The sequence below is a fragment of the Cyanistes caeruleus genome, chromosome 16 (assembly GCF_971803275.1).
Source record: "Cyanistes caeruleus chromosome 16, bCyaCae1.hap1.1, whole genome shotgun sequence".
Classification (NCBI taxonomy): domain Eukaryota; kingdom Metazoa; phylum Chordata; class Aves; order Passeriformes; family Paridae; genus Cyanistes; species Cyanistes caeruleus.
In genome coordinates, this window is record NC_141716.1 from 16,656,233 (window position 1) to 16,680,145 (window position 23,913).

A 23,913-nucleotide genomic window follows, 5' to 3' on the forward strand; every position below is an offset into this window, starting at 1 on the left:
AGACTGAAGTACACATGATCTAAGCCAGGACTTAACCCTTAACACCAACACCTAGAGCAAAAGTAAGTCTATTGAGTGGCCTTCCCCATACACTTTTCCACTCTACTGTGAAAACAGTTCCATCTCTCAAAATAAAAGAAACACTTTCAGGCAACAGTATGGATTTGTCCATAAGTTCCAATGAGTAGTTGCTTTTTCTTGGAAATTACGCAGTTGTTTTTCCTAACAGTAACATTTATAACAGTTGGATTCCAAAGCAGAGTAAAAAAGAAAGCAGCAATTGCTTTTTGCAAAACATATTTATCCTTCCCATCCTCAGTCTGCCCTGTCTACCACGATGCTGTTCAGCCCATAACACAATGCTTTCCAACTTCTCTGGAGCAAATCCCAATTTTCCTCTCTGTGCTTCTCTTCCCCAACCCACACATTATCTGTTACTGCACTTCCAGCAGAACCTCTCAAATATATTAATCAAGCCCAACACTGTGGGCAGGAAGCCATCCCATCCTGCTGCAGCATACATGTGGCTGTATGTGCCATTCCCTGCTGTCACACAGTCTGTCAGTTTTCTAACCAGAGTGGGGATAGCGTATGTTGTCAGGCTGAGGAGAAGAAGAAATGGGAAGATGGGATCACTGGGATAGTGAGAGAGGGAATTACTGTCTGCAGAAAGGCCTAGCCAGGAACAGAACACCAGGGCTGGAGGAGGGTCTGGGTTTTGCTGTACAAGGAAGAGAGGAAGCAGGACGGTAAAACAGTGACCAAAGTGATCCATTTTCTGTTAACATCTTCAAGGGGCAGGGGAGATTTAAGACAGAGCACAGCCCTGCTGAAAGGGCAAATAGAAGGAACTTCTGCCTAACTTCTCAAACACTCTTTTTACATCAGAGATCACCAGCTTCCAGCTGCCTATTAAACACTCTCAGACAAGACAATACTGAGCATTAAAGATGCTCTGACAAATTACATACCATGTTAGTGTAGCTTCAGCAGCATCCTTCACTCGCATGGATGCAGGGTTTGGCTCCTTATCTCCTTTGTACTTGACCTCCTGTTCACTGTTTTTGGATTTACTCCCTGAAATGCCCAGTTCCACAATTTCCAGTACTTCTTTTAAACAATCCTAAAACACAAGAACCACCTTGAAGCAGAAGCACTTGGATAAACATATCCAAAACCTCAGGGAAACAGTGATATATCATTAAGGAAAAAAAAAACACTGCTGGTAATATGAGCTCACTATTTAAAGGCAGAAGATTACTCCAACACTGTTAAAATAAGATCCTATTTGCTACAGAACTGGTATTTTTTTCTGCTTATACGTGTGTACTTCTATTATCTACTTATATTCTAATGGTAAAAAGTGCTCTGAATCAATAAAAACACACAATATACTTTATTGCACACATACCAAATTGTCAAGAGGACTATTATGAATGCAACTGAAAAACGTAAACATACTTAAAGAGATAACTGCATTTCTGGGACTCTTTAAAGAAGTTTAAAGTTCTAAGCACATTAAGAATTAACTCATCTGGAAAACAGCAAGAAATCCTTTTCCAAATTTTTCAATTGCCAACATCTTTCATTAGGAAAATACACCACAGTATTTAATTCACCAAGAAAAAAATAAGAACATTCTAAAAGTACATTGTAAAATCTATTACAGGAGAGGCCAACACTCAGTAGAACTGTAGATATGACACACCAGTGCTGTGCAGAACCCATTGAAAATATTCAGATTGCTAAAAAAAGTTCAGATCTCATGGCTTGTGCTACAGAATAACAGACTACTCCAGAATAAATAAGTGATTAAAACTGACCATGCTTGGTCAGGTTGTGCAACCAGAAACTAGACAGCATTCTATGTCTTGGCCTTTGTCCTTCCTTATATTTGTTGTTGATATAGAATAAAAGGTAAAGAGAAAAAACAAAGTTTTCTAACAGAGCCAAATTAACCAGCACTGAGCTGAAAAGACTGGCCACAAAGAATTGCAGCAAGAGTTTACAGAGCAGAAATACAACAGGTGAATTTTAAAGCAAATGTAAGAGGAAACACCTGGAAAGCTGCTTTTTTAATACTTACAAATGCAGGCAAAGGTTCTCATCTGACTATGGTGACTCAGGAATAACCTACTCAGTGTCCAGTACATAATGCACACAGTATGTAACACTATCTCCTTATAGTGGTAATTGAAATTAAAGAAGACCATAATGAAATGGAATAAAGCATTATGCAACTGACTAAACACAATCTGTACCACATCCAGGGAACCTATCCTATCAGTCACCTACTGCCATGCCAGTACTTGAAAACACATGCAGAAAGAATCTTTATTTAAACTTCCGCCTGTGGGTTTTCAGTCTTCTTTTTTTAAAATATATATATAAATACATATATCTACACATAAATAATTTATTAATTTATATAATATATAATATATATTGTTTTATTAATTTAATAGATATTTATATATACAGAATAAACAAACTATAAATATATGTAATGTTCTATCTAAAAAGATAGAAAAATATTATGTAATACATACATATGTATTATCTATAAAAACTCAGAAAGATTACTAAGTTGACTGTGAAAAAGACTAACAATGAAAATGGGCATTCAATTTTTTCATTTTTTCTTAAGCAGCAGAGAAGGCAAATGAAAACATGTCTCTCATTTCCTGCTCTTCTCAAGCTTCCCAAGTAAATTCCACCTTATATTGAACTGTGTTTTGCTCAGTTTCTAGAAAATTGGTAAAACAAACTCTGATTATCGAAATATTTGTATCAAAGGAATTCTGCTAAACCTAGAAACTGCTTTAGTCAGGTAAGACTTGAGAAATGAGGAAAGTCATGGCTATCTACAGCAGGTAGCCATGGGTTAACCCCATTAACTTCTATATTTCTCTTTTGGTTTGTTTTTTTTTTTCCAGTTTTGCAGAGCGAGAAGAAAGACTGAGACATTCCTATAACTATAAAGGTAATTTTAAAGCAAAAAACTGCATTGGTGAATAAATATCAGGGATTAAAGTTCAGAAGCATTTTGCATAGAACCCATTTTTGAAATTAAAAAAACTAAGCAAACCACACTATTTTAAAGTATCAAGAACAGATACAGGTTGGGCACAAAAACCACTTTAGATGCAGCATTCAAAATCTATCCACTGGAGACTCTGACCTTCTCATCCAGCATGTCGGGGTGCTCTGTGAGCCAGACACAGAGGCACTGGAAAGCTGCCACGATCATGGAGTGCAGGTCCCGGGAGTGCAGTGGAGCCGGGCGGCTGCACTGGTAGACGATGTAGCTGCACACAGAGCTGATCGCGCGCTTCCGATCCGAGGGATCCACCACCACCTTCACCTGCATCAACAAGGACGACAGGGTGAGAATTCCTCCACAAAAATCTTTGAGAAAAAATACAGTTTTTGAAAACATTTCTAAATGCAATTTTAAGCAACAGCAATAAACAGTTGAGCTCTTTTTTGATTACAGTTTAAAATTGCAGGTAAAATTATTTAACAGTGATAGACATGGAAACTAAAAATAAATGCTGCACTGAGGTGTGACCAAATTGCATGCCTTGATTTCACAGAGCAGGAGTGGTACCAGTGTGGCTTGGTAAGAAACCAAATGTAACCTGAACTTCAAGTATTGAAGTATTTTTTTTTTCCACAAATGTCTCTTCTTCAGCTCTAGTAACCCATTTTGTATCTCCAAGAACCCACTCACTGCCAAATCTCCCTTCCATAGGGCTTCACTCTGCTCAAGTAACTTTCCCCTAGACATACTCTCAGCACAGGAACTTTCACCACTGGTAAAAGGAACTAAAAAGCCATCCTTGGACAAGCAGACTGACAGAAAATGCACAAGCTCTTCCCCCAAACTCACTGCAAACACCCCTCTCTTCTTCTTTCCCAGCTCAGGGCTGCAGAGAGCAAGGCTCCCAGGCAAGAAGGTCAGGAAACATCATAATAAGCCATGAGTATTTGAATTGTAAGGCTAAAGAACTGAATTTCTCTTCTCTCCTATTCACAGCTTGTTACCCAGCACAGGAACAGATGGATTTTTCTACTCTGTAGCATGTCACCATGCTTATCCAAGCAGGAAGGTGGATGGACTTGCTGGTGCCAGCATTGAAACCTGGCAGCTATACTCCACAAATGGCAGTGAAAATTCAGAGCCCCAAGATTTAGCTAGAACATTCTTCAGAAGCTCAAGATCTACAGCAAAGAGAGTCCCCTCAAGATGAGCTTATGAAAGGCAGGTTTGTGAATCAGCAGTCCTGTGGGAAACAAGATTTTAGACTTTTCTAAGTCCCACTAATAACTTGGTGCTGAACAGACACATGACAGGGCAGCCCCTACTTGAGAAAGGCTTTGGGACAAAGCCAAAGACACAAAGCAGAACAAGTCCCCACAGTATTTCTGCAGTAAGAAGTAATCTCTTTTTAACCACTTTGTTGTAAAGGGGAAAGATATTCTAGGGCAAAAATTACTTTGGTTGCATGAGAATTATATAAAGACTACAATATTTAACATTAACCTGGGGATGCATTTGAAAAGATATTTGAAAAAACTTTATTTTCACATTCCCATGACCCTGCAAGAAAAAAAAAAAAATCAAACCAAGAAGACCCTGGTTTAATGTAATGGATTGGAATTTAAGAAAAAGGGAGGAACACCCAAAGAAGTTAAGGCTTGAGACTTGGCCAATAGCTGGCCATTTCTGAGAACTGACAGAATTGTTCACCATTGAAAAGTGAGATCACTTTCTAGGCAGAAAGGGGAATTTTGCATCTCAACAACTCTTCTCCCCCAGCTAGCAGCTTTAATTGTTATTTGTGTTGAATGAAGAACTATGTGCAGATAAAGCTCTGAAGAAGGCAACACTTCATATTAGCAATACACTACATTTTGTCAAGCTCTAGAAGTTATTTCCAAGATGAGAAGGAAGGGGAAAAGTGGTACAACAGAAGTTGCAGCTAAGAGGCATTCCCAGGCCACATGTCCTTTGAGCCACAGTGCACTTACATTGGAAAAAACTACCTACAACAGCAGTGCTGCCTGTTTTTCATTTCCAAACAGAATAGTTGCTGACAAACTCAGGCACAGAAGTGGCATGACTTTCACCCAGGCAGGACTACAACCACCCTGTGAGAAGGGGCCATAGCACACCAAGTCTCACCTTTGCCAGTCCAGAGAGCAGCTCCAGGGCAGCCAGAGAGATACTCATGTCCTGCCTCCACTGGGAGTTGAGCCTTTGGGTTACCAGGTGAATGCTGCGGATCAGCAATCCAGCAGCTGTATCTGTATGAAGAGCTAGGATATAACCCCAAAACCACACACCACAGGGAGGGAAAATAACTAAGCATTAGTGACAAAAAGCAAAGCACAGGCACAAGGCAAAGCAGCCACAATACAGACATAAAATAAACCCTAAACATCTCAAAACTGGGTTGATGCCTTTTGCACAGGCTAACTCCCTCACATATTCTCCAGGCATTATACAAACCCATTCAGACTAGCTAGCTCAATTTAATTTTTTTTAAGACATTTTGAAAGATCTCAGAGCTCTGCTGCATTTCAGCAACAGAACAGCCAGCTTCAAGTTTTGCTATTGTACTCAAATTATCTGTCATGTTATGTCTTTTAGATTCTGGAAAATATAGGCATTGGAAATGTATATTAAATGTCAGTAGTTGTATTGAAGAACTAAGGAGCATACGTAATTTCAGATATCTGTGTCAGAAGTTAACCGTTCTTTCCACACCTAATGTTTATCAAAAGCTGCACTAGTTCAATAGACACAGATAATGAAAGAATCAGTGCTAGAGAAACAATTATCTTAACCTTCTGTTTCCTTGAACCTTTAACTCAAAAATAGAAAATGTTTTTAGTATCAGTTCTTCTCACTTCAAAATACTACAAAACATAAATACTATCTGTATTGGTTAAAATTGAAGTGTGCAAATTAATGTCAGAAATAAAAAACTGCTCAATGACTAGTTATAAAGAGACATGAGAACTATGACAGATAAAGCATATCCTTCCCAAAATTTAAAATATCTTATTTAACATTAAAGAACTATGTCCAATGTCACATCAGGAGCAGATTCAGGAGTTTACTATGGCTAAACTGTAACAAGAGACCATCTTGTTTTCAATTTTCTATTGTTTGAAGCATCCAGTGGAAACACAAATTCTTTGCATAAGCTCTTTACAACCTTACCTTCTCTGCACAGGAAATGTTAAAAATCCAATAAAATGAATATACTACAAAAACATATTTCAAGTTATGTCATGGTAAGAAGACTCTGTAATTCAAATATTTAGAGTATTTTTTAAATCTTACAAATGAATATTTTTACAAATATTTGTCAATTAAAATCCACATAAACACACAATTCAAATGGTGTGCAGAAAACTAGCACATCCTGTAGGGAAAGCACCAACATGTTTATATGAATCCCTAGAATATACTAAAGCCTTTCCTGATCATCTCCCTCCTCTTGCTATTTACAGAATTAGATTAAAAAAATCACCACCAAACATTTTTGGTTGGTGATGACAGAATTGTCAGTCTAGGCTACAATATAACTAACGTGATTTGTTCTCACATTTAATTGGCCAACATCAGTTAAACTGAAGACCAAAGGAGTAAATGAAATTGCAGGATCGTAACAGTCAACAGCTTACCACACACAGATTTAGAACATGGATTTTACTACAGAGAGTCAAAAAGGTACAGTACAAGACATAGCAAAGTAAAGTTAATTACTAAATTATATTGTTATAACATATGACACATCAAAAGCATTCTGCTTACTTGCCCTATAAAACCCAGGGCCCCCGAAGTGTTCTTTAAATGTTTAAGAAAATGTGCTGCAAAGGTCCGGCAAGCATTTGGAATGCTATCAAAATGAATGAAGTGATTAATTTACACTTGGTGTACATGTATCTCATTCTTGTTGACAGGAACTAAGTGTCTTGAAAACGCAAGTTAAAAGTTTGCAAACACCTTTTTCATAAGCTTTTACATTCTGATTTTGTTAAATGAAAATGTTAAAGAGTCCTTTAGTAGGGGTAAGACAACCACTTGTGAGTGCAGACTTGCAGCACACAGCTGGGCTATTCCCCTGGTTTCAAACAACTGGGCTCATTAATGCATTAGCCAAAACTAAAACAGCAAAACCCAGAAAACATCAACCTGGCAAACACGACAGGATTTTCCAAAGAGCTATCCTTACCATAATCCCTCAGGAGGGCCTGTGCTGGCCGCTCACTGTCAGGTGTCGTGGGCTCTGTGCTGCCACCACTTGCAGTGCTAATGCCACTGTTAGTGCGACTGTGGCTTTTGAAGAGGTTGTTTTCACCACCATTCTGCAAAGTGAAAGGCAGTTTAGAGAGATGAGAAAATTTCTAAGTTCCCCATGCTCTCAGATACAAAAAATCAAACCTCAAGATGCTACCTGAAACCCTTTCAGTAACAGGTAAAGTGAGGAATGCATTCTTTCTGAAGAAGTAACTTCATAAACAAAAAATACTCACTGTTTCCATCTGACAGCCAATGGCTTCTAGCAGTGCTGAATCCTGAACAATATTTAACATTGCACCTGCAGAGTCAGATGGGAGAAGGTAATTATGAACTACAGTAGAATTCACTACTAAAAATTACAAAGCAGCATAGAAGGAGTAATGTAAGAGGTTTGCAGTCCTGTTTTATAAAATCTCTTATTAAAACACAGGACTTGCTTTGAGCTTAGCCATTTGAAGAAAATGAAAGCTGAGACAGAGAATGCTTTCAGCTATGTTAAAACACTTTGAACACAGTTTAGAAAAGACTGAGAGGGGATCTCATTGTTACTTATCAATATCTCAAGGGTGGGTGTCCAGAGGACGGTGCCAGACTGTTTAGTGGTATCCAGCAACAGGACAAGGATGCACAAACTAAATTACAAGAAGTTCTACCTCAACACGAGGAAAATCTTCCTTCCATGGAGGGTGGCAGCACACTGAAACAGACTGCCCAGGGAGGTCATGTAATCTCCCTCTCTGAAGACATTCAAAACCCACCTAGACAGGTTCCCGCTTCTGGTGACTCGGCCTTGGTAGGGAGTTAGACTGAATGACATCCAGAGGTCTCCTCCAGCCCCAACTGTTCTGTGATAGGTCTGTCAAATTCCTCAGTTTAGAAGGATTTTGGCTTCACAGAAAGGCTGGAGTGCTTCTTTGTCTCACACCAGACTGTGCTCATTTTAAAACTCAGGTTATGTTTAAGAAAATTTATGAGAAGATGAGTTCATAATCTAAGGTGGGATACACTGAAATTCCCTCTGCCTAGAAGTTCTCCCCAGCCTCTCACTTTCCATTCTCTAATTCCCATCAGCACCCAAAATACTGTATTCAAAAAGCTGAAGCTCTTAACTGCAGGGGTCACCAACCCCATTGTATCCAAGCTAGCCAGGACAGAGCTCTCTCTTCAACCTCAGAAAAGTTTTAACTCACTTAAATCAAAACTGCTGATGTGTCTTAGCTAAACTAGAGTGAACAGCCTGTACCTGCTTGGCAGCATCACCTCCAGACGAGGAGGGAAGAATCAATAAGGACATGGACCTGAAACTGGCTGACACTGGCACATTTGGTGGCTTCAGTTTTAATTTTTCTGCCTCCTTCGCCTGCTTCATTCATCAACAAACATTTAGGAAAACACAACTTACCCTATGAAAGGAAATGAAAGGACAAGGGGGAATGTTTTCACACAGAGAGGGCAAAGTGAGGTGGGATGGTGGGAAGAAATTCTTCTTTGTGAGGGTGGGAAGGCCCTGACACAGGTTGCCCAAAGAAGCTGTGGTTGCCCCATCCCTGGAAGGGTATAAGGCCAGGCTGGACAGGGCTTGGAACAATCTGGTCTAGTGGAAGGTGTCCCTACCCAGGGAACTGGGGTGGAATAGCAGGGTGGAATGATATGAGCTTTAAGGTCTCTTCCAACCTACACTACTCTGTAATTCTATGAAATGCACCACTTGCTGCCAAGCATTTATTGGCAGATGAACAACAAACCCCACTTTTGTTGAGAAGCTGATAGCACATGTGAGAATTTCTGATGAACTTGGGATTCATGAATCCCCTGCAGCTAAAGCCAGCAGGAAATAACTTCATATATGGAAACAGGAGCTTAAGAGGAGGAATACAGGGCAAGTGAACTACCAGGGACTACAATGGGAATTATAATTCCCAGTAGAAAAGCCATTCAAGGTAGAGCACCTACCCAGCTGGCTGCAGACCAATTTGGTGTGGAGGGGCATGGGATGACAGGAGTGGGATTTAATAAAGCATCACCCTGAGGTGTCAGACACAGAACTGGAGGTGGGACAACCTCAAGTGCACAAATGCTCTGAGGGTCTCGCTTGGAAACCACAGAAATCTCCACCGCTTCACCAGCACTGGGTGCAAATTATTCTTTCATATTATTCCCACTCTAGTCTTCTGTGAGAAAATAAACTGCTTGAACTATTGCAAGGTAACCTTCCAAAAGTCTTTGCACACTTGGATTTGTTTCCCTTCCCTTAACTATGTATCATTTTCTTGCCCTCCCCCGTTAACCAGGTAAATTGCCTGCCTCCCAGAATGAGGCAGACACCACTCTCACACCACAAGACTGTTGCATTTTTAAACAGACTAAAGGAAAGTGGTAAGGGCAAGAACACCATCATGTTGAAAAAGCATTTCTAAATAGAGAAGAATAAGGGGGGACAAGTAGGAATAATAGGCATGTACCTTTGTACTTACGTGAAAACATATTTAACTTGACAGATTATGTTTTCATTAGAAGTTTTCATCTTCTACTTCCTTTCTGAGTATTCAGCATAATATTAATCCACTCACTGCTTCAAAGAACAGTTTTACAAATGCTATTCCAAAACTTTTGGATTTTGTCTGAGGATTTACACACTGCTAAACAAATGTCACCTGTATTTTGCCAATGCTGGACCACCAGTCACCAGTATGTCAATATGTTTATTAGGCTTAACTGTGCCAAAACCTATGGTTTTCTCTGGAATTCATTAGTCAGGAATCCTTCCTAAAATTTTGACATTTTTTACCTACATCCATTTCAAGTTATGATTGACTTTCTGTGCTAGAATGTGCTTTACTTTTGCCTCTACTTTTCAAGTATTACTCCACATAAAGAGAGATTAACAAAAATGTGAGGCTTTTTATGATGTTTTCATAGTATAATGGAGATTACACATATGACAACCTGCCAGGAATTTAAACCTTCTTCTTGCAAAGCAAGACATCACTAATAACCATATTATCCTATGACAGATTAAGACAGACATTTCTATAATACAATTAATAAATAAGAAAGCTGAAATAACCTAGTATCATCTGAGTGTTGTTGGGATCAGTTTCCGTTTGCAAAGCTCCTATAAGGATATTCACAAGCCTCAGCTTCAAGGACAGGAATGTTACTGGTTTATCATATGCTGAGCTGTCATCATTGCTGAATTTCCCTTCCAGGACAACCTAAAGAAAAAATACACTTATTTCAGTATCAATTAATGATCATGTCAGCAGGGTTTCAAAAGTCAACATTCACAGCACACATTGCTACTGACACCTTGTAATATGGTCTTCCTGATTCATGTTCACTGGAAGAGTTCCAGTGCTAAAGAAAACACCCAGTACAACCCACAACCCATCCAAATACCACTCCCAGGGAAAGAAAAATAGAATGCAAAACATAGTGATAAATGTACTACCTCAGACTTTATTGTTCCAAAATGATGAGGGAGAGGCAACAGAGATAGCAAGATGTTAATGGAAGCTCTTCTTAGCTCTGTGGGGTTTACATAGATTTTAAACTTTGAGAGTTCTCTGCAAATCAAAGCATCAGACAGTTAATCAATTTTTCACAAGAATCTGGAGCCGAATGGAACTAAGTTAATATTAAATATACATCCACCCAATGGCCTTAAGTAATCTGGAGTATGCAATGTAGCTGTTTCTGTCTAGGACCTATCCAAAAGAAGGAGCAGCTCAGATTTAAGCCCAGGAGATAAATAACGCTTTTTGTTTAAATGCCTAACATCAAAATGAAACACCATACCAAGATATAACACAGACATTAAAGAAGGCATGCAGAAGACTACTATTAAGTGCCTAACTTAGCAAAACATAGGTGTCTATAAAGCTCTGATCAGAACCTACTCCAATTTCATCAGTCTAAATTATCAACTTTTCCATTTAATGATGCGTAGGATTACTTATTGAATACACTGCAACAACAGCCACTAATGAGTATCTTGTGAAAATTTACTTTAAAATCAATAGGCTTTCAATATGTTTTTTACATATTTCAATATATTTTCCTATTCTTAAAGGCACTGCTTTGCATCAATGAGTAGGGAGCAAACAACTCACATATTTAATTTAAAATAAGCACTATTATTACTTTAAAGAAAATTGCATTAAATAAAACTGAAAATTTGAGCTTACACAGTGTTGCTATTATCACCATCAAATACACAAACACTGTGGGCCCCACATTGCAGAATTCCTTTGGTGAAATTACACAGGAATGACAAAAAAACACCTCCCAACATCTCTGATGATGTCTATATGGAAATGGTAATTTACCTGTCAGGTAAAATAGTTTCCAGAGCCGAAATGAAGTAGGGAACCACAACATCAATGCCTTTCAGGTCACAGCAGAACAGAGGAGGGGAGTTTAGAATAACACTGGCAAGAACAGGGTGGCAAACGAAATCTGCTATCTGCAAACCCTGAATTAAAAGCATGTAAAATCTGACAAAGAAAGATAAGATTTAATTATTTGCACATAAAATCATCAGAATCCCACATGATTCTGCAGCCACTATTTGACCTTGTCTATATAAAATAGAGTAAGTTTCAAAAACAGAGATAGGAAACATTGATATAAGTGTTCCCCTGCATTACTTGAGCACAGGCAAGCACAGCTGACCAGCTTAATAAACTCTCACAAATGACAGGTATTGCATTATGAAAAGCCACTGTAGCACAGTTTTACTGAAATCTTTGACTTGTTGCAACACCCAGACTGAGAGCTGAGTAAGCACAACTAGCTGGTTACTAACAATTGATTGCCTGCTCTCCACTACTCTCCAAGTAAGGGTGGGAGCAAGACCTTTATTTTAACTCCCCAATACGAGAAAAAGACTGTGAAATCTTGGGGGAGGCAGTGGATAGGACAAGGAACAGGATATCAGGACAAGACACACTGATCAGCAATTTGGAAAACGAGACCAATCATAACTACCATAACCACTTCAAATGAAAAAGCCAGGGCAGAAACCCAGCTGTCCATCACCCTAGAGCAGTTAGCTTCTTTTGCAGCCTCTTGTTAGAGAACATGTAGGCCCTCTTAATTGTTTCAAAAGTCTAGGAGACATAAAGGAGTCCCACTGACTGGCCAAAAGAAATATGAACTATCTATACAAAAAATACTACAACATTCAACAAATAAAATTGTTCAGTCTTCTGGGAAGTTTTAATGCCATCTGGGACATATGTACCTGAACAGTTTGAGAATCATTGATTTAAAACTGATTCTCTGCCTCTAGCATTTGCTATTTTACATAACAAAAATTTGTGAAAAAGGTATACTACAACAGGCAAAACTGCTTTATTTTCTCAGAAATAAAACTGAACACAGAGGTAGTTCAAACACAACTGTTTCAAATAATGGGATACTACTATACTTCAATATTCAGAGGGTGAAAAAAACCTACAAAAAACGAAATCAAATTTTATGGTATTTGACAACACAAGAACCTTTGTAGTCTAATAAAGTGTACAAAGTCTTATGCCTGCACGCTCATTTTTTCCATGTGAATGTGATTAATTTCAGTGACAAATTAAACAAAAATAAAAATGTAGGAGGCAAGAAACTGCCAAAGAAAATTTTCCTTCCAGCTGGAGGCACTTTAAGGTACTCTCCTTCAACTGAAACTTGAAGAAAACACAGTGAAAAGCTGCATCATGAAAATGTGAGAGGAAGACAGTGCTGGGCTTAGCCAAGAATCCCACCTCCAGCCTCTGAAGGCCAGCTACGTGTTTTTAAACTGGTAACACAGGATTCACACAGCAAGTGAATGATATTCACTGGGAATTTGTCTGTATCTTAAAGTTACACCAATAAAGCAACTGGAATATAGGTTAGTACCGGGATAGGTAAGCTGGTAATATTTCCTCCCCAGTCTTCTTGCTACAAAATATCCTACACAGTGTCCCGCATGCCTCTGCCCTTCCTGCTTCATAGTTGTCTGGGAATTCACTTGCATCAAACATGGGGTTGGAAGCCATAGTGTCTGTGGACATTTGGGATCCTTTCCGGCGGAACTCCACACTAGCCTGCGTCGCTATAGCTGGGAAGAGAAAAAACAGCATTTCACTGTGCGTGATAATGTACAGAATAGGCTCATGGGATCCTGGACACAAAGATCAAGTCCAATTTAATAGTTAACATGAAGCTATTAGTTCACTGTATTTGAGCCAGTGCCTCTGTTTAGGAAGTATTTGTGGGTGTACCTAACTTGTTTTCTTCATAAGGATGACAACAACTGACCTTCATATCCTGGAGGCTGTCCCAACTTTTTGCTGGGAAGAGAGCACTTATATCCAATACTAGCTTCCTACCCTCTCTGAAAGGGCAAGGATCTGCCTCACCTGGCTCTTGTCCCCACAAAAATGAAATGCCACTTTCCCTTGCTCCCTTAAAAAACAAACAAAAAAATTTGATGGTGCTATTACTATTGACCTTCAAGGAAGTGCTTAACTTCCAGCCAGCCAACTCATCTCATCTCATGCTGCCCTGAACACCAAGCAGCTTCGATCCAGTTTTGTTGTACATAGTTATTAAAAAAACAATCAAAACATTTTAAGGTCCCATATGAGAAAGGGAAGATTGTGGAATCTCATTCTCCTAATTTGGTCCCTCTCTCCTCATGTGATCATTAAAACTGCCAAATAAGAGAGCCTCCCAACAGCAGCTACCATGGCCTGGCTGTCTCCTGCTCCCTATCCTACAGGAAGCTCCATGACCCTCTCAGAGGGTCCTAACCTGGTTCTGCCCAGCTGTGTGCCCCCTCCCCACAGGCCAGTTCTGCCAGTCCACACCACTCCAATCCAATTCAAGTCTTCCTGGAGAGATTTCTGGTCTCTCTTTCACACGTCAGCATTGTTTGGATACAAGACCACTCGCTCTGTTGACTCCATGCTTTCTTCCAGGATTGCTACCAAAACAAAATATATACTGTACTCAATGTGAATTTTTTTTCAAATTTTTTTCCTCTTCCTTGGACAGCTTTGCTCTAGGATTACTAACATCTTAAAGAGTGTGTTCTTGTTTTTAGCTAAGATTAGATGGATTTCCAAAACTTTTATAAACTACAAAAGCAAACAGCAGACAATGTGTGCTCCCATAATCACACCTATGAGTTGCTACCAGCAAAAGAAAGCAACTTCTGTCTCAGCTCTGGGACACTGGGGAACTGCAGGTTCACAGTCAGCCTTGCTAACAAAGGCATGTTAACCTTTAGCAGCTGGAATACCTGATAATTTACAGATAGGATGCTTTTTTGTTTTGTTTTAAAGGAAATGTCTTAATGACAAGTGCCTACTCCTAATTTTTTGTTCTCAAATTTATCATTTAACCAACATTTACCTCATAAATTTTCATTGATGTTAAGTAGCAAATAAGTACAAATCTTTATGCATCTTCCCATGAGCCATTTTTTGTCCTAAATAAGCTATCCAGCAATATACTGTAGTTGGAAAAAAACACTACATGCACAATGCATACAAATCAAACACTAGGTCTGTAAAATAAGCTTTAAGTAAAAAAAACATGGTTAGTGCAAAGTCCTGAAATTCATGACATGATCACAGAATAAAATACAGAAAAGATGGGACTGATTCAGGCAGATTAATTTGCTTTTGCCAACAATCCTCCCCATTCAAAAACACACACAAAAAAAATTACTTGTCTTTTTCAAGTAAAAGTGCAAAAGCTACAAGAGACAATGAGAATGAATTTACAAATAAAACATGGGATTATGGGAAAAAAAAGCATGACCGCAATTAAGGAAAAGCTACTGGTTCCTACTTACAAGATTTATAAGAAAGAAGAATTTGGATAAAAGATGCTGCAAGATAATAGAAATAAAATGGAAACAAATCAAAGGACAGCAGTAGTTATAAAATACTTTTAAGATGGTGAAATTGTAATATAAGTTAAGAAGCTTTTAGCTTTTTAAAAAATAGATTAAAAGCTTTATGATACAGCAAGCTCGTTAAACACATAGGAAACTGGCATACAGGTCCAAAATTATGGTTTTGAAAGTACCATGCAAAACAATGAACAAAAAGTTACAAAATACGACTAAAATTTAGAGCTGTTCATATCAACATACACCAGTTCTTTAACAGAATGTACTAACCATTCTCAGCTCACAGACCTATCCCCATGTCACAGTGCACATGGAGCATACATCAGGTTATCCTAAGGCTCCTCTGAACTGGGGTATTGCAGGGGGAAAGTTACTTACCAGCAATCTCCTCACAGCAGTACTCCTGCTTCCAAACCAGGAGCTCCCAACAGGATTACAGCTCCCATTTCTCTAAGCCAAGTTGCTAACAACCAGAATATCTGAGCATGCCTCCCCTGACCACCAGCTTCACTAACAATCTTCCAAAGCAGAAACAAAAGGTAGAACACTCCCAGAAACATTAACACCTCAAACAACATCCAGAGAAAGAAGAGAGTAAGAACTCCAGCAGCCAGGAACTACCCATCAGCTGGGGAGAGCTACTTCTTTGAACAGGCAGGGTCAAACCTGTTAAAAAGCCCCTCAGCAGCACTCACTACAACCCCAGAGAGGGCTGCTTAGAATTAGCTTCTAGAGCCCCAGAAACATTTTATGGGACGTTAATGACAGTAGGGACAGAAAAGGTGAGGATAATGATATACTTCAAGGCTCCTCCACTGCCAACAGCCCCTGGGCAATACCAACAAACCCCTGAACTGTCTCCTTCAGCTGCTATAAACTGCAGAGCCAGCACCCTTTAGGTACAAGGATTGAGAATAAGACCATCAGATTGAAAGATTCAGTTGCTGAAATGGTGGCACAAGGTGCTGGTGAGCTTCTCCAAATTCTCAGAGGCTGAGGACAGTAGGTAGCAGTAGCATGCACTGTATGGCCAAGCCTGTCTGAAACACATCCTGCCACTGAATCTGCCCTAGCACAGATACACACACCCCAAGCTGTCATTCTTTGGTTAACCTCATGCAGGCTCTGTAGCCAATTTCCTATGAAGGTGTTATCTGTCATAGGGATCTATTTATCCCACACTATCAGCTACATAAATGCCACATACCCATCTAACAACTATGCCAGCAGGATCCAGCTGCTTTCAAACCATCTGTGCATCTTCCAACAGGCCATTTTTACTTTCTCACCACAGTACAGTGATGTTTATCAGCTGTCCGCCATAAAGCTTCACCATTAAAGTCTGTGTGCAGAAACTAAAACCTGATAAGGACACTCAAGGCCCAAGAGCATCATGCCAATGATGGCAAGATCATTGCTCTTTTTCAGAATCCAAACAATGACACAAGATTACCTTGAAGGACAGAGCTCAAAGAGCAAAGAGGACAACTGCTCTACCAGCAGCCAAGTGTATACAGACAACTTCCAGCTAATCTTGAGAGAGAACAATTCTCTCTTCCCAAAGACAGACAAAACCAGAACAACCATAAACGTGGAATACCTACAGTTTTCCAATTAAGAGTTGGTACAAGACATTCACCCATGAGATGAAAGAAAATTGAAAATCCATGAGGCAGCAGTTAACCTGACAGAATCAGGAAAGCTGAGGCTGAAGTGACCTCTGGAGATAGACAGCCCTCCCCTGCAAGGCAGGGTCATGTAGACTGAAGTTCAGTTACCCTTCTATCCATTTAGACGGTCTTTAACCTCAAGACTTACAAAAAACTTGACATTTTTTCCACCCGTCATTTTCCATTACTTCATTTCTGGAGAGTTCCAGAGGTAAAACATGAGATCCCAGGACAAGGAAAAAAGGAAAGGTAGAGGGGTTCTCATTCACATCAGCCTTGACCATGTGCTCTTTATTTCCTAGAGCTCATCGAAAAGGTGCATTGTAAGATAGGACAAGGACAATGTGTTTGGCCGTGTGTGTCAGCAGAAGTTGTTTAAAAGGACCAAACTAAATTCTGAACTAGAATTGAGACCACAGCTCATCCACAGGGCCCCTGGTAGGCACTGCACTGAGCTCATTTATCTCTCTTTGGTAATCACATTGTAAGGATTCTCACTGAGACTGTGCCACATGACAGAAGAGGAGAGAGAAACCTGCAAGGGCAGCAAACACTTGACGAAATTCCCGCAAGTTAATTCTATCTTCCAAATCGCTAAAAAAGCAGGACATGACACAGCCAGGTTCCTGGGAGTCCACCAACATCATTGTCTCAGAACCACTGCTGCTAATACACAGCAGATCACGCGTTGTGCTAAGACTGGTCTTGCAACAGACAGCTTGGAAGAGGAGTACAGAAGAGGAACGGAATTAACTCAATTCCAAACAGCTGCCTCTAGTTTTCAGAAAGCCAGTAAATATTCCTGTAAGGCTAGTAACACAACAATTTTCTGATTGCTGTTAGGTGATTTAAGACATTGCAAATATGAACAGGAGGCCCTGGAATACCTTCAAGGAAGTTAAACCTTTTGATTTTGGATGACTGTGTACTTCTGCCCTCTTAACAACACAGAATGTTTACAGCTTACACTTTTGCGTAAGCACCATCTCAGCTGACATCCCTCCTTTGCAGGTTAAGCATTTCATTGAAATCACTCAAGAAACAGGTTATGTCAAAATTAAAATGATCTAATCAATCTGAAAAGCACTAAATATAGTAATACATTAAATGCATATGCAACCGAATACACAAGGCAAGGATGCCTTGCTCCTTCCTAAACTCAGCTCTTTCCCTAGTCATGAGTCATAGGCCTTTTACAAAGAGATTCCGAACTCCTACCACAGAACCTCACAAAGAACACTTCCAAAAATAATGTGATACATACCTAAAAAAACTTTAGAAGATCCCAGATCCTAAGCTTTCACACAGGAACAATAAACAAGGAAATTTAACTCCTGCTGTCAAATCCCACTACACATCCAACTTGTACAACAAATGTCTTTCCCCTACTTTTCTTAGGACAGTGAGTTACTGACTGATTGATAGATCTCTTGGAAAAGTTAACAGACATTCAAAATACACAAGGAACAGTAAATGCAAGGAGTGAGAAAAATTAGTCTTTTCTGAATATCATCAACAAAAGTAAGAAGAGAGCTAAAAAGCTTCTCTGAGCAGAGCACTAATTCTGCTATATCTCAAAACATCTAACCTCTGCAGCTGAGCAAAGCACAGGAGACAAAAATAAGTTTGGCAGTTAAGGGCTGAAGAATGAAGATATCAAGTCATTAAGGGAAACACACAGCAACCATAACTGATAGGCAGCAACTTCACTACCTATTTTAAGGACTTTTTAAGAGTGTTTTCATAACACTCTAGAAAACAAGTATCATTTTGTGCACTATGTGGAACAAGGTAGGATGATTTTTCAAATATTAAAGAGTTGATATAAATAGTTGCTATTAATTATAGAACTGAGGCAGATTTCAAACTAAGAAATGGACTCCTACCATATGATTTCCTCCACATAACAGCATTTTCCCCAGTATCATAATTGGAAGTGCCATGCTTGTTAGAGCAAGAGAGTCTTAAATAGTAAAAAGTGGGCTTCTATTAAACTTTGAAATCCCCAAACACCTGCTCAGGTAATAGCAGATGCCGGCTCAGATCAAGGAATTAACTACCACAGAGCACTTCAGATTTTACTTTTTTTGGATTATGCATGTGTTAATCTTACAGGTAGGAAATGTCAATAAAACAAGGAAAAAGGTGTACATATATATATTTATTTTTTTTTTGGTAATATTTACCAGTCATGCTGCTGTCTCTGTTTATTCCATTATGAAGTTTACAGTGAACAAATGCTGCATCAAATAACCATGATCCAAAGAGGTTCAAGATGCTGTTAACCTTTGGCCTGCGAGGAGCTGGAAGTGGCCGAGGCTCAGAGCTTGTCTGGTTTGGGCTAGAGAGTGGAGAAGGAGAGGAAGGTTGGTGCTGCACTTTTGAAGCATGTGCAGTAGTTACCTGTTTGAACAAAAGAACAGATCAGCTCCTAGAATCAAGGAAATTACTTCCTCTAACTGAGGAAATTATCCAAACAGTCAGCTACTCAAATACAGAGAATGAAATCTTACAGTACTGGTTTTCATTGTCACTTTGTTCACAGTCACTGCCCGATGCCTCCGGTTGTGAGGTGGAGTGGTGTTGGTAGCAGTGTTCTGGGGCATGCTCAGCCTGTTCACTGGCGTGGGTGGTGCACTGTCTGACCGGGGTCGGGAAATGCCTGTAAGGCCAGGAATAAAGCAGGCTTTCAGCAACAATTCCATGGGCTCACACAGAGTAGGCCATTAGTAAGCATAAGAGCCTTTGGTCAACATCCATGCCTCCCCCTGTCCCCCAAAACAGCAGCAACAACAAAAACACCTCTCCCCATTTTACTATTAGAAAAAATAAATGCATAAGCAAATGAAAACAGTAATTACATCAGATAAGCAATTGATTTAAAAAAACCAAAGGACCTCACACCTTAAGGCTGTGGGAAATGGCAGATAGGAGGAATCAGTCTAGAAGCAGGCAGAGGGAAAGGCGCAAGGTTCACTTGCCAAAGACAATTTCACAGCTCACTTCTGCCAAAATTCAGATGCCTCTCACCTTTGCCTTTCTTTCCCAATCATAACTCCCACACCTTTTTCTGAGACTTCTCTAAGATGTCTGGCCCTTAAAGCCACCTTAGCTCACTAAATTAAGATGAAACCCATCCACCACACAGCTTTCTGCTTAGTTTAAGCTGAATCAGCTGCTGAACAGTCAAATACTAAGGCAGTACACAAGATAGAGTAAGAAAGCAAAGCAAGCTATTTTTCTGGCAGCAGCAGGACATTAGACCAGTTTTTATCCAGCTTCAGGGAAATTAATGGTGCACAGAGCTCTCCCCCATCAGAATCAGAAGCAACTCAACATCTGCAAAACCTGAAGTGACAAACATCACTTTTGCCCATTTTAATGAATTCTAACACCCTCGTGCCCTATTTGAAAAATGAAGTGGAGAACTGCAGTGTGCTTGAGAATTTGACACAGATTTTTTTTTTTTACCCTGTTAATTAAAGCACCCAAGTACTTTTCATAACACATTACAGAACAATTTGCTCCTGCTAAATCATCAGTGTTACACCCCAGGCAGTGTATGCATTATGAAACCTATTGTTTTAGTACATTTGGCTGGGAAAGACAATGCACTATTTTGCCAAACACATCACATAGGTACTGGGGAGAGCAAGATAAAACCCAATGTTTTAGCACTTGTGACAGAAGGTAATGAGCTCTCCCATCAGCCTTCACTGAAGAGCTTTCTGCAGCTCTCAAGTCTGCCTGAGCACACTCTTCCAATCCATACATACAGCCTGAATTTAATTTCACTAAGAAATCTCCTGTGCCCCAATGCCTTGTCTCTGCACTCCAGGTGAGCTATTATCCTTCTGGGTGTTTTATCTTGCTGCAAGATCTTCAGAAGTCTTAAGTATCTGATTCATAAAACCACAGAATAGTTTGGGTTCAAAGGGACCTTAAAGACTCCCCATTCCATCCCCAGCCATGGACAGGGACACCTTCCACTAGACCACATTCTTCCAAGTCCAGTCCAACCTGACCTTGGACACTTCCAGGGATCCAGGGGTAGTCACAGCTTCTCTGGGTAACATGTACCAGAGCCTCACCAACCCTCACAGGGAAGAATTTCTTCCCAATATCCAGTCTAACCCTGTCCTCTGTGTCCCTAGAACCTGCTCTTCTCCAGACTGATGGTCTCGTTCCACTGGCAGGTTTTTTCCTAATATTTTGTATGCATCTACTTGATTCTTGTGCAGTCTTACATCAGCTCATGCTTATGGCAGATACCATCTGTTTGCACATATTTAAGCAGAGAAGCAGCTGGAGACAAGCAGCTCTTCCAAGTTTACAATAGCAGGTATTCTTGAAGAATTTTCAGCAAGTCTGAAGCATACTAAATATAATGCTTTAAATTTCAGGTACTCCATCCTGTTACTTCAAACCGACCAGGCAGAGCTACTAGGCTACCATCAGACACAAAGAAACACGACTTTTTTACTCAGCAGTAGTAGTCACCCACTAATCATAAACTAAGGGGAACTCTCACAAAGATCTGAAAGTGACAGTCTAAATTCAACACCTTATAAAACAGGCACACAGCAGCTGCCACAAAGATTAGAAACACTGTGGTGAGTGTCTAGAACATGCTAAAGCATAGCACTTGCATTGGTGATTAGATGGAAAGGGAAAAGAAGCCTTGTTTGGGAAAGAGATCCCTGGTTCTTATTTTATATTTCTGATCTATTTATTTGTTCTGCATTTGAAACTAAGGCCATCTACAACATCATGCATTCAAATGTTTCTATTGTGTGTACAGATTTTTTTAGAAGTGATCTGAAGTCTCCTCATCAATTCCCAGATATACTTGCAAATGATAAATTGTTACTGCTGTATTTATAGAGAAAGCAGATTAAAAGAGAATAAAATAATGATTAAGTTAATATTTATAGCTATCCATGGGTAAGAGAAAAGCATTACCTAGGAATGCATCCACTAAACAGCTGATTCCACGCATGGCACGAAAGAATATTTGAGGAAGATGTTTAAGGCAGGGGTACTGATTCAGTTCTTGAGTCATCCCACTCACATTCAGAAACTGCTCCTGAAATTTGGGGGTAGAGCTAATAATGGCTGGGTTACTCAAATCCACAGGATTACTGCACACAAAAAGAGCAAAATATATGTTAGTCAGTTTAATAACAGCTGTTAAGATTTTAAAAACACTTGAAGATGCAATAGTTTAAGGCATTTAAGTAACACCACAAACCAGCATCCAATATCAATACATTTTAGCTGTTACTCCCTCACCGGAAGGCAATTTTCACCTCCTGGGTTAGCAGTATATGACTGTCTTCATTTCAAACATTAGCCAAACACTGAAAAATTTTAGTAAAATAAAACAAACCAGAGCACACATTTGCTAGACTAGTTATGGCAGTTATATTAATTACTTATGAGGTCTTTTGAACCCAGTTAAGAGTTTCTTATATTGTTAAAGTTGTTCTAGAAAGGTAAGCAACAAATGAAATATTGTCAACCAGTGACAAGAAGGGAAGTAGATTATAAAAGTTTGGGCAATTTTTCCTGACTGACTCAAATCCTGAAACAGCAAATTTGTAAATTCCAAATTTGAAGAACACAGTAGCTGTGACATTAGTACTACAAATGAAGAAAGAGGGATTTTTAGTTAGTTAAGAAGTAAATCTTAAACAGTCTAATATTTATTTAGCTTTAACTGTTAAATAGTGTTTTGTATCAATTGTTTAATAGTCTGGCCATTGAGAGCATTACTGTAATGCCAAGTCCAAAAGTCTTTAAAAAAAAAAACATAGCATTTGCTTCAACTGTGCATTTAAAAAAGATTAATATGTGTGGTAAAATGAGCTGTATGAATGTTTTCATAAATATAAACACACATTTTAAAAATAAATAAAATTCTCCATTAACCTGGAGAATAAATGCAAGTCATGTGCATCTCCCAGAACTATTTTCAGCTTTTCCTGTTTGTTATCTCAGAGAAACAAAATTCTATAGAACTCTTGTTTTTCAGATCCTCCAATATGCCAAATAGCTAAAATAGTTTTTAATTAACTGAACTTGCTTACATTTTGAAAAAGTCAGAGTTCAAAGTTGAACCACTCATGGCATTCCCTGAGCTACTGAATGGCACTGGCGCAAGACTCTCATTTTATTCTATTTAGGTGCTTAATCTTCTCAATCTCCAGAGAAATGTTTCATTTGTCATGCAAAGGCATAGAGCTGATGTAAGAACAGGAACAATGGATGGCTGTAATTACAATACCTCAGCATATGTAAAAAGCGAAACCATGTTTGTGCAACACACTCATTATCCATTTCAAGAGGAATCAGACCAGCATCTTCATCGGGAATTTTGAATGGAGGAAATGAAGGTCCATATGTAAAACGCAGCAACCTAGAAAGCAAGTCAGACAGACCTGTTCTTCAGCTCATACTCCAAAATTTAACAGTGCATTTTGAGCTCCAAAGGTATCAGCAGCCCACAGGTGAGTCCACAGGCAATAATGCAACATCCCAAGTTCTCCTAGAGATCCCCATTTTATACAATCACTCAGCCTTCTTAGTCTTGGATGGTGCACACCTGGAGCCTGCCTGAAGCTCCACCAAATCCAAGAGCTGTTAAGGCACAAGACCCCTCAGCAGCTCTCCCATCACTTAGCCAGAGGGCTTACCAGTCATCACGGCCACATGCACATCTGATAAGATGTTACAGGTCAAGGAAGGATTTTTTTTTTTTTTTTTAAAAAAAAGAAGGAATTCAAGCCCTTATCCTCACAGCTTTTTAGCTTAAGCTTTCAATGAGACTAGCAAGTCATGAGGGGTTGCAGCTCGAAATTCCAGCTTGTCACTGATGACCTACACTGTACTCCAGCACCCTGAGTAGCACTCACTGTTGACCTACAAGCAGCACAGGACTTGCAACCCACAGTTTAGTGAGTTCTTCAAAACAGATGCACCACATCTGTCAGAGGCTGGGATCTACAGACCAGCAAAGAGTAATA

The 23,913-nt window shown here is 39.4% G+C and overlaps 1 protein-coding gene across 8 annotated transcripts in view; it reads right to left on the minus strand.

Moving 5' to 3' along the window:
- Positions 1 to 23,913, minus strand: part of RALGAPB (Ral GTPase activating protein non-catalytic subunit beta) — a 63,427-nt gene that overhangs the window by 22,312 nt on the left and 17,202 nt on the right. For 4 of the 8 annotated variants that reach the window (XM_086853364.1, XM_086853360.1, XM_086853367.1 and 1 more), the window contains 13 exons: positions 23,175 to 23,306; positions 21,851 to 22,029; positions 19,402 to 19,550; positions 19,075 to 19,291; positions 13,214 to 13,415; positions 11,647 to 11,814; positions 10,770 to 10,884; positions 10,386 to 10,533; positions 7,552 to 7,616; positions 7,251 to 7,383; positions 5,189 to 5,322; positions 3,182 to 3,364; positions 972 to 1,123 (listed from right to left, as the gene is read on the minus strand). In XM_086853364.1, coding sequence (XP_086709490.1) covers positions 972 to 1,123; positions 3,182 to 3,364; positions 5,189 to 5,322; positions 7,251 to 7,383; positions 7,552 to 7,616; positions 10,386 to 10,533; positions 10,770 to 10,884; positions 11,647 to 11,814; positions 13,214 to 13,415; positions 19,075 to 19,291; positions 19,402 to 19,550; positions 21,851 to 22,029; positions 23,175 to 23,306 — 1,977 coding nt within the window. Of the gene's footprint in view, positions 1 to 971; positions 1,124 to 3,181; positions 3,365 to 5,188; positions 5,323 to 7,250; positions 7,384 to 7,551; positions 7,617 to 10,385; positions 10,534 to 10,769; positions 10,885 to 11,646; positions 11,815 to 13,213; positions 13,416 to 15,158; positions 15,195 to 19,074; positions 19,292 to 19,401; positions 19,551 to 21,850; positions 22,030 to 23,174; positions 23,307 to 23,913 lie in introns of all 8 variants that reach the window. The other 4 variants (XM_086853365.1, XM_086853361.1, XM_086853363.1 and 1 more) reach the window with 3 other exon arrangements.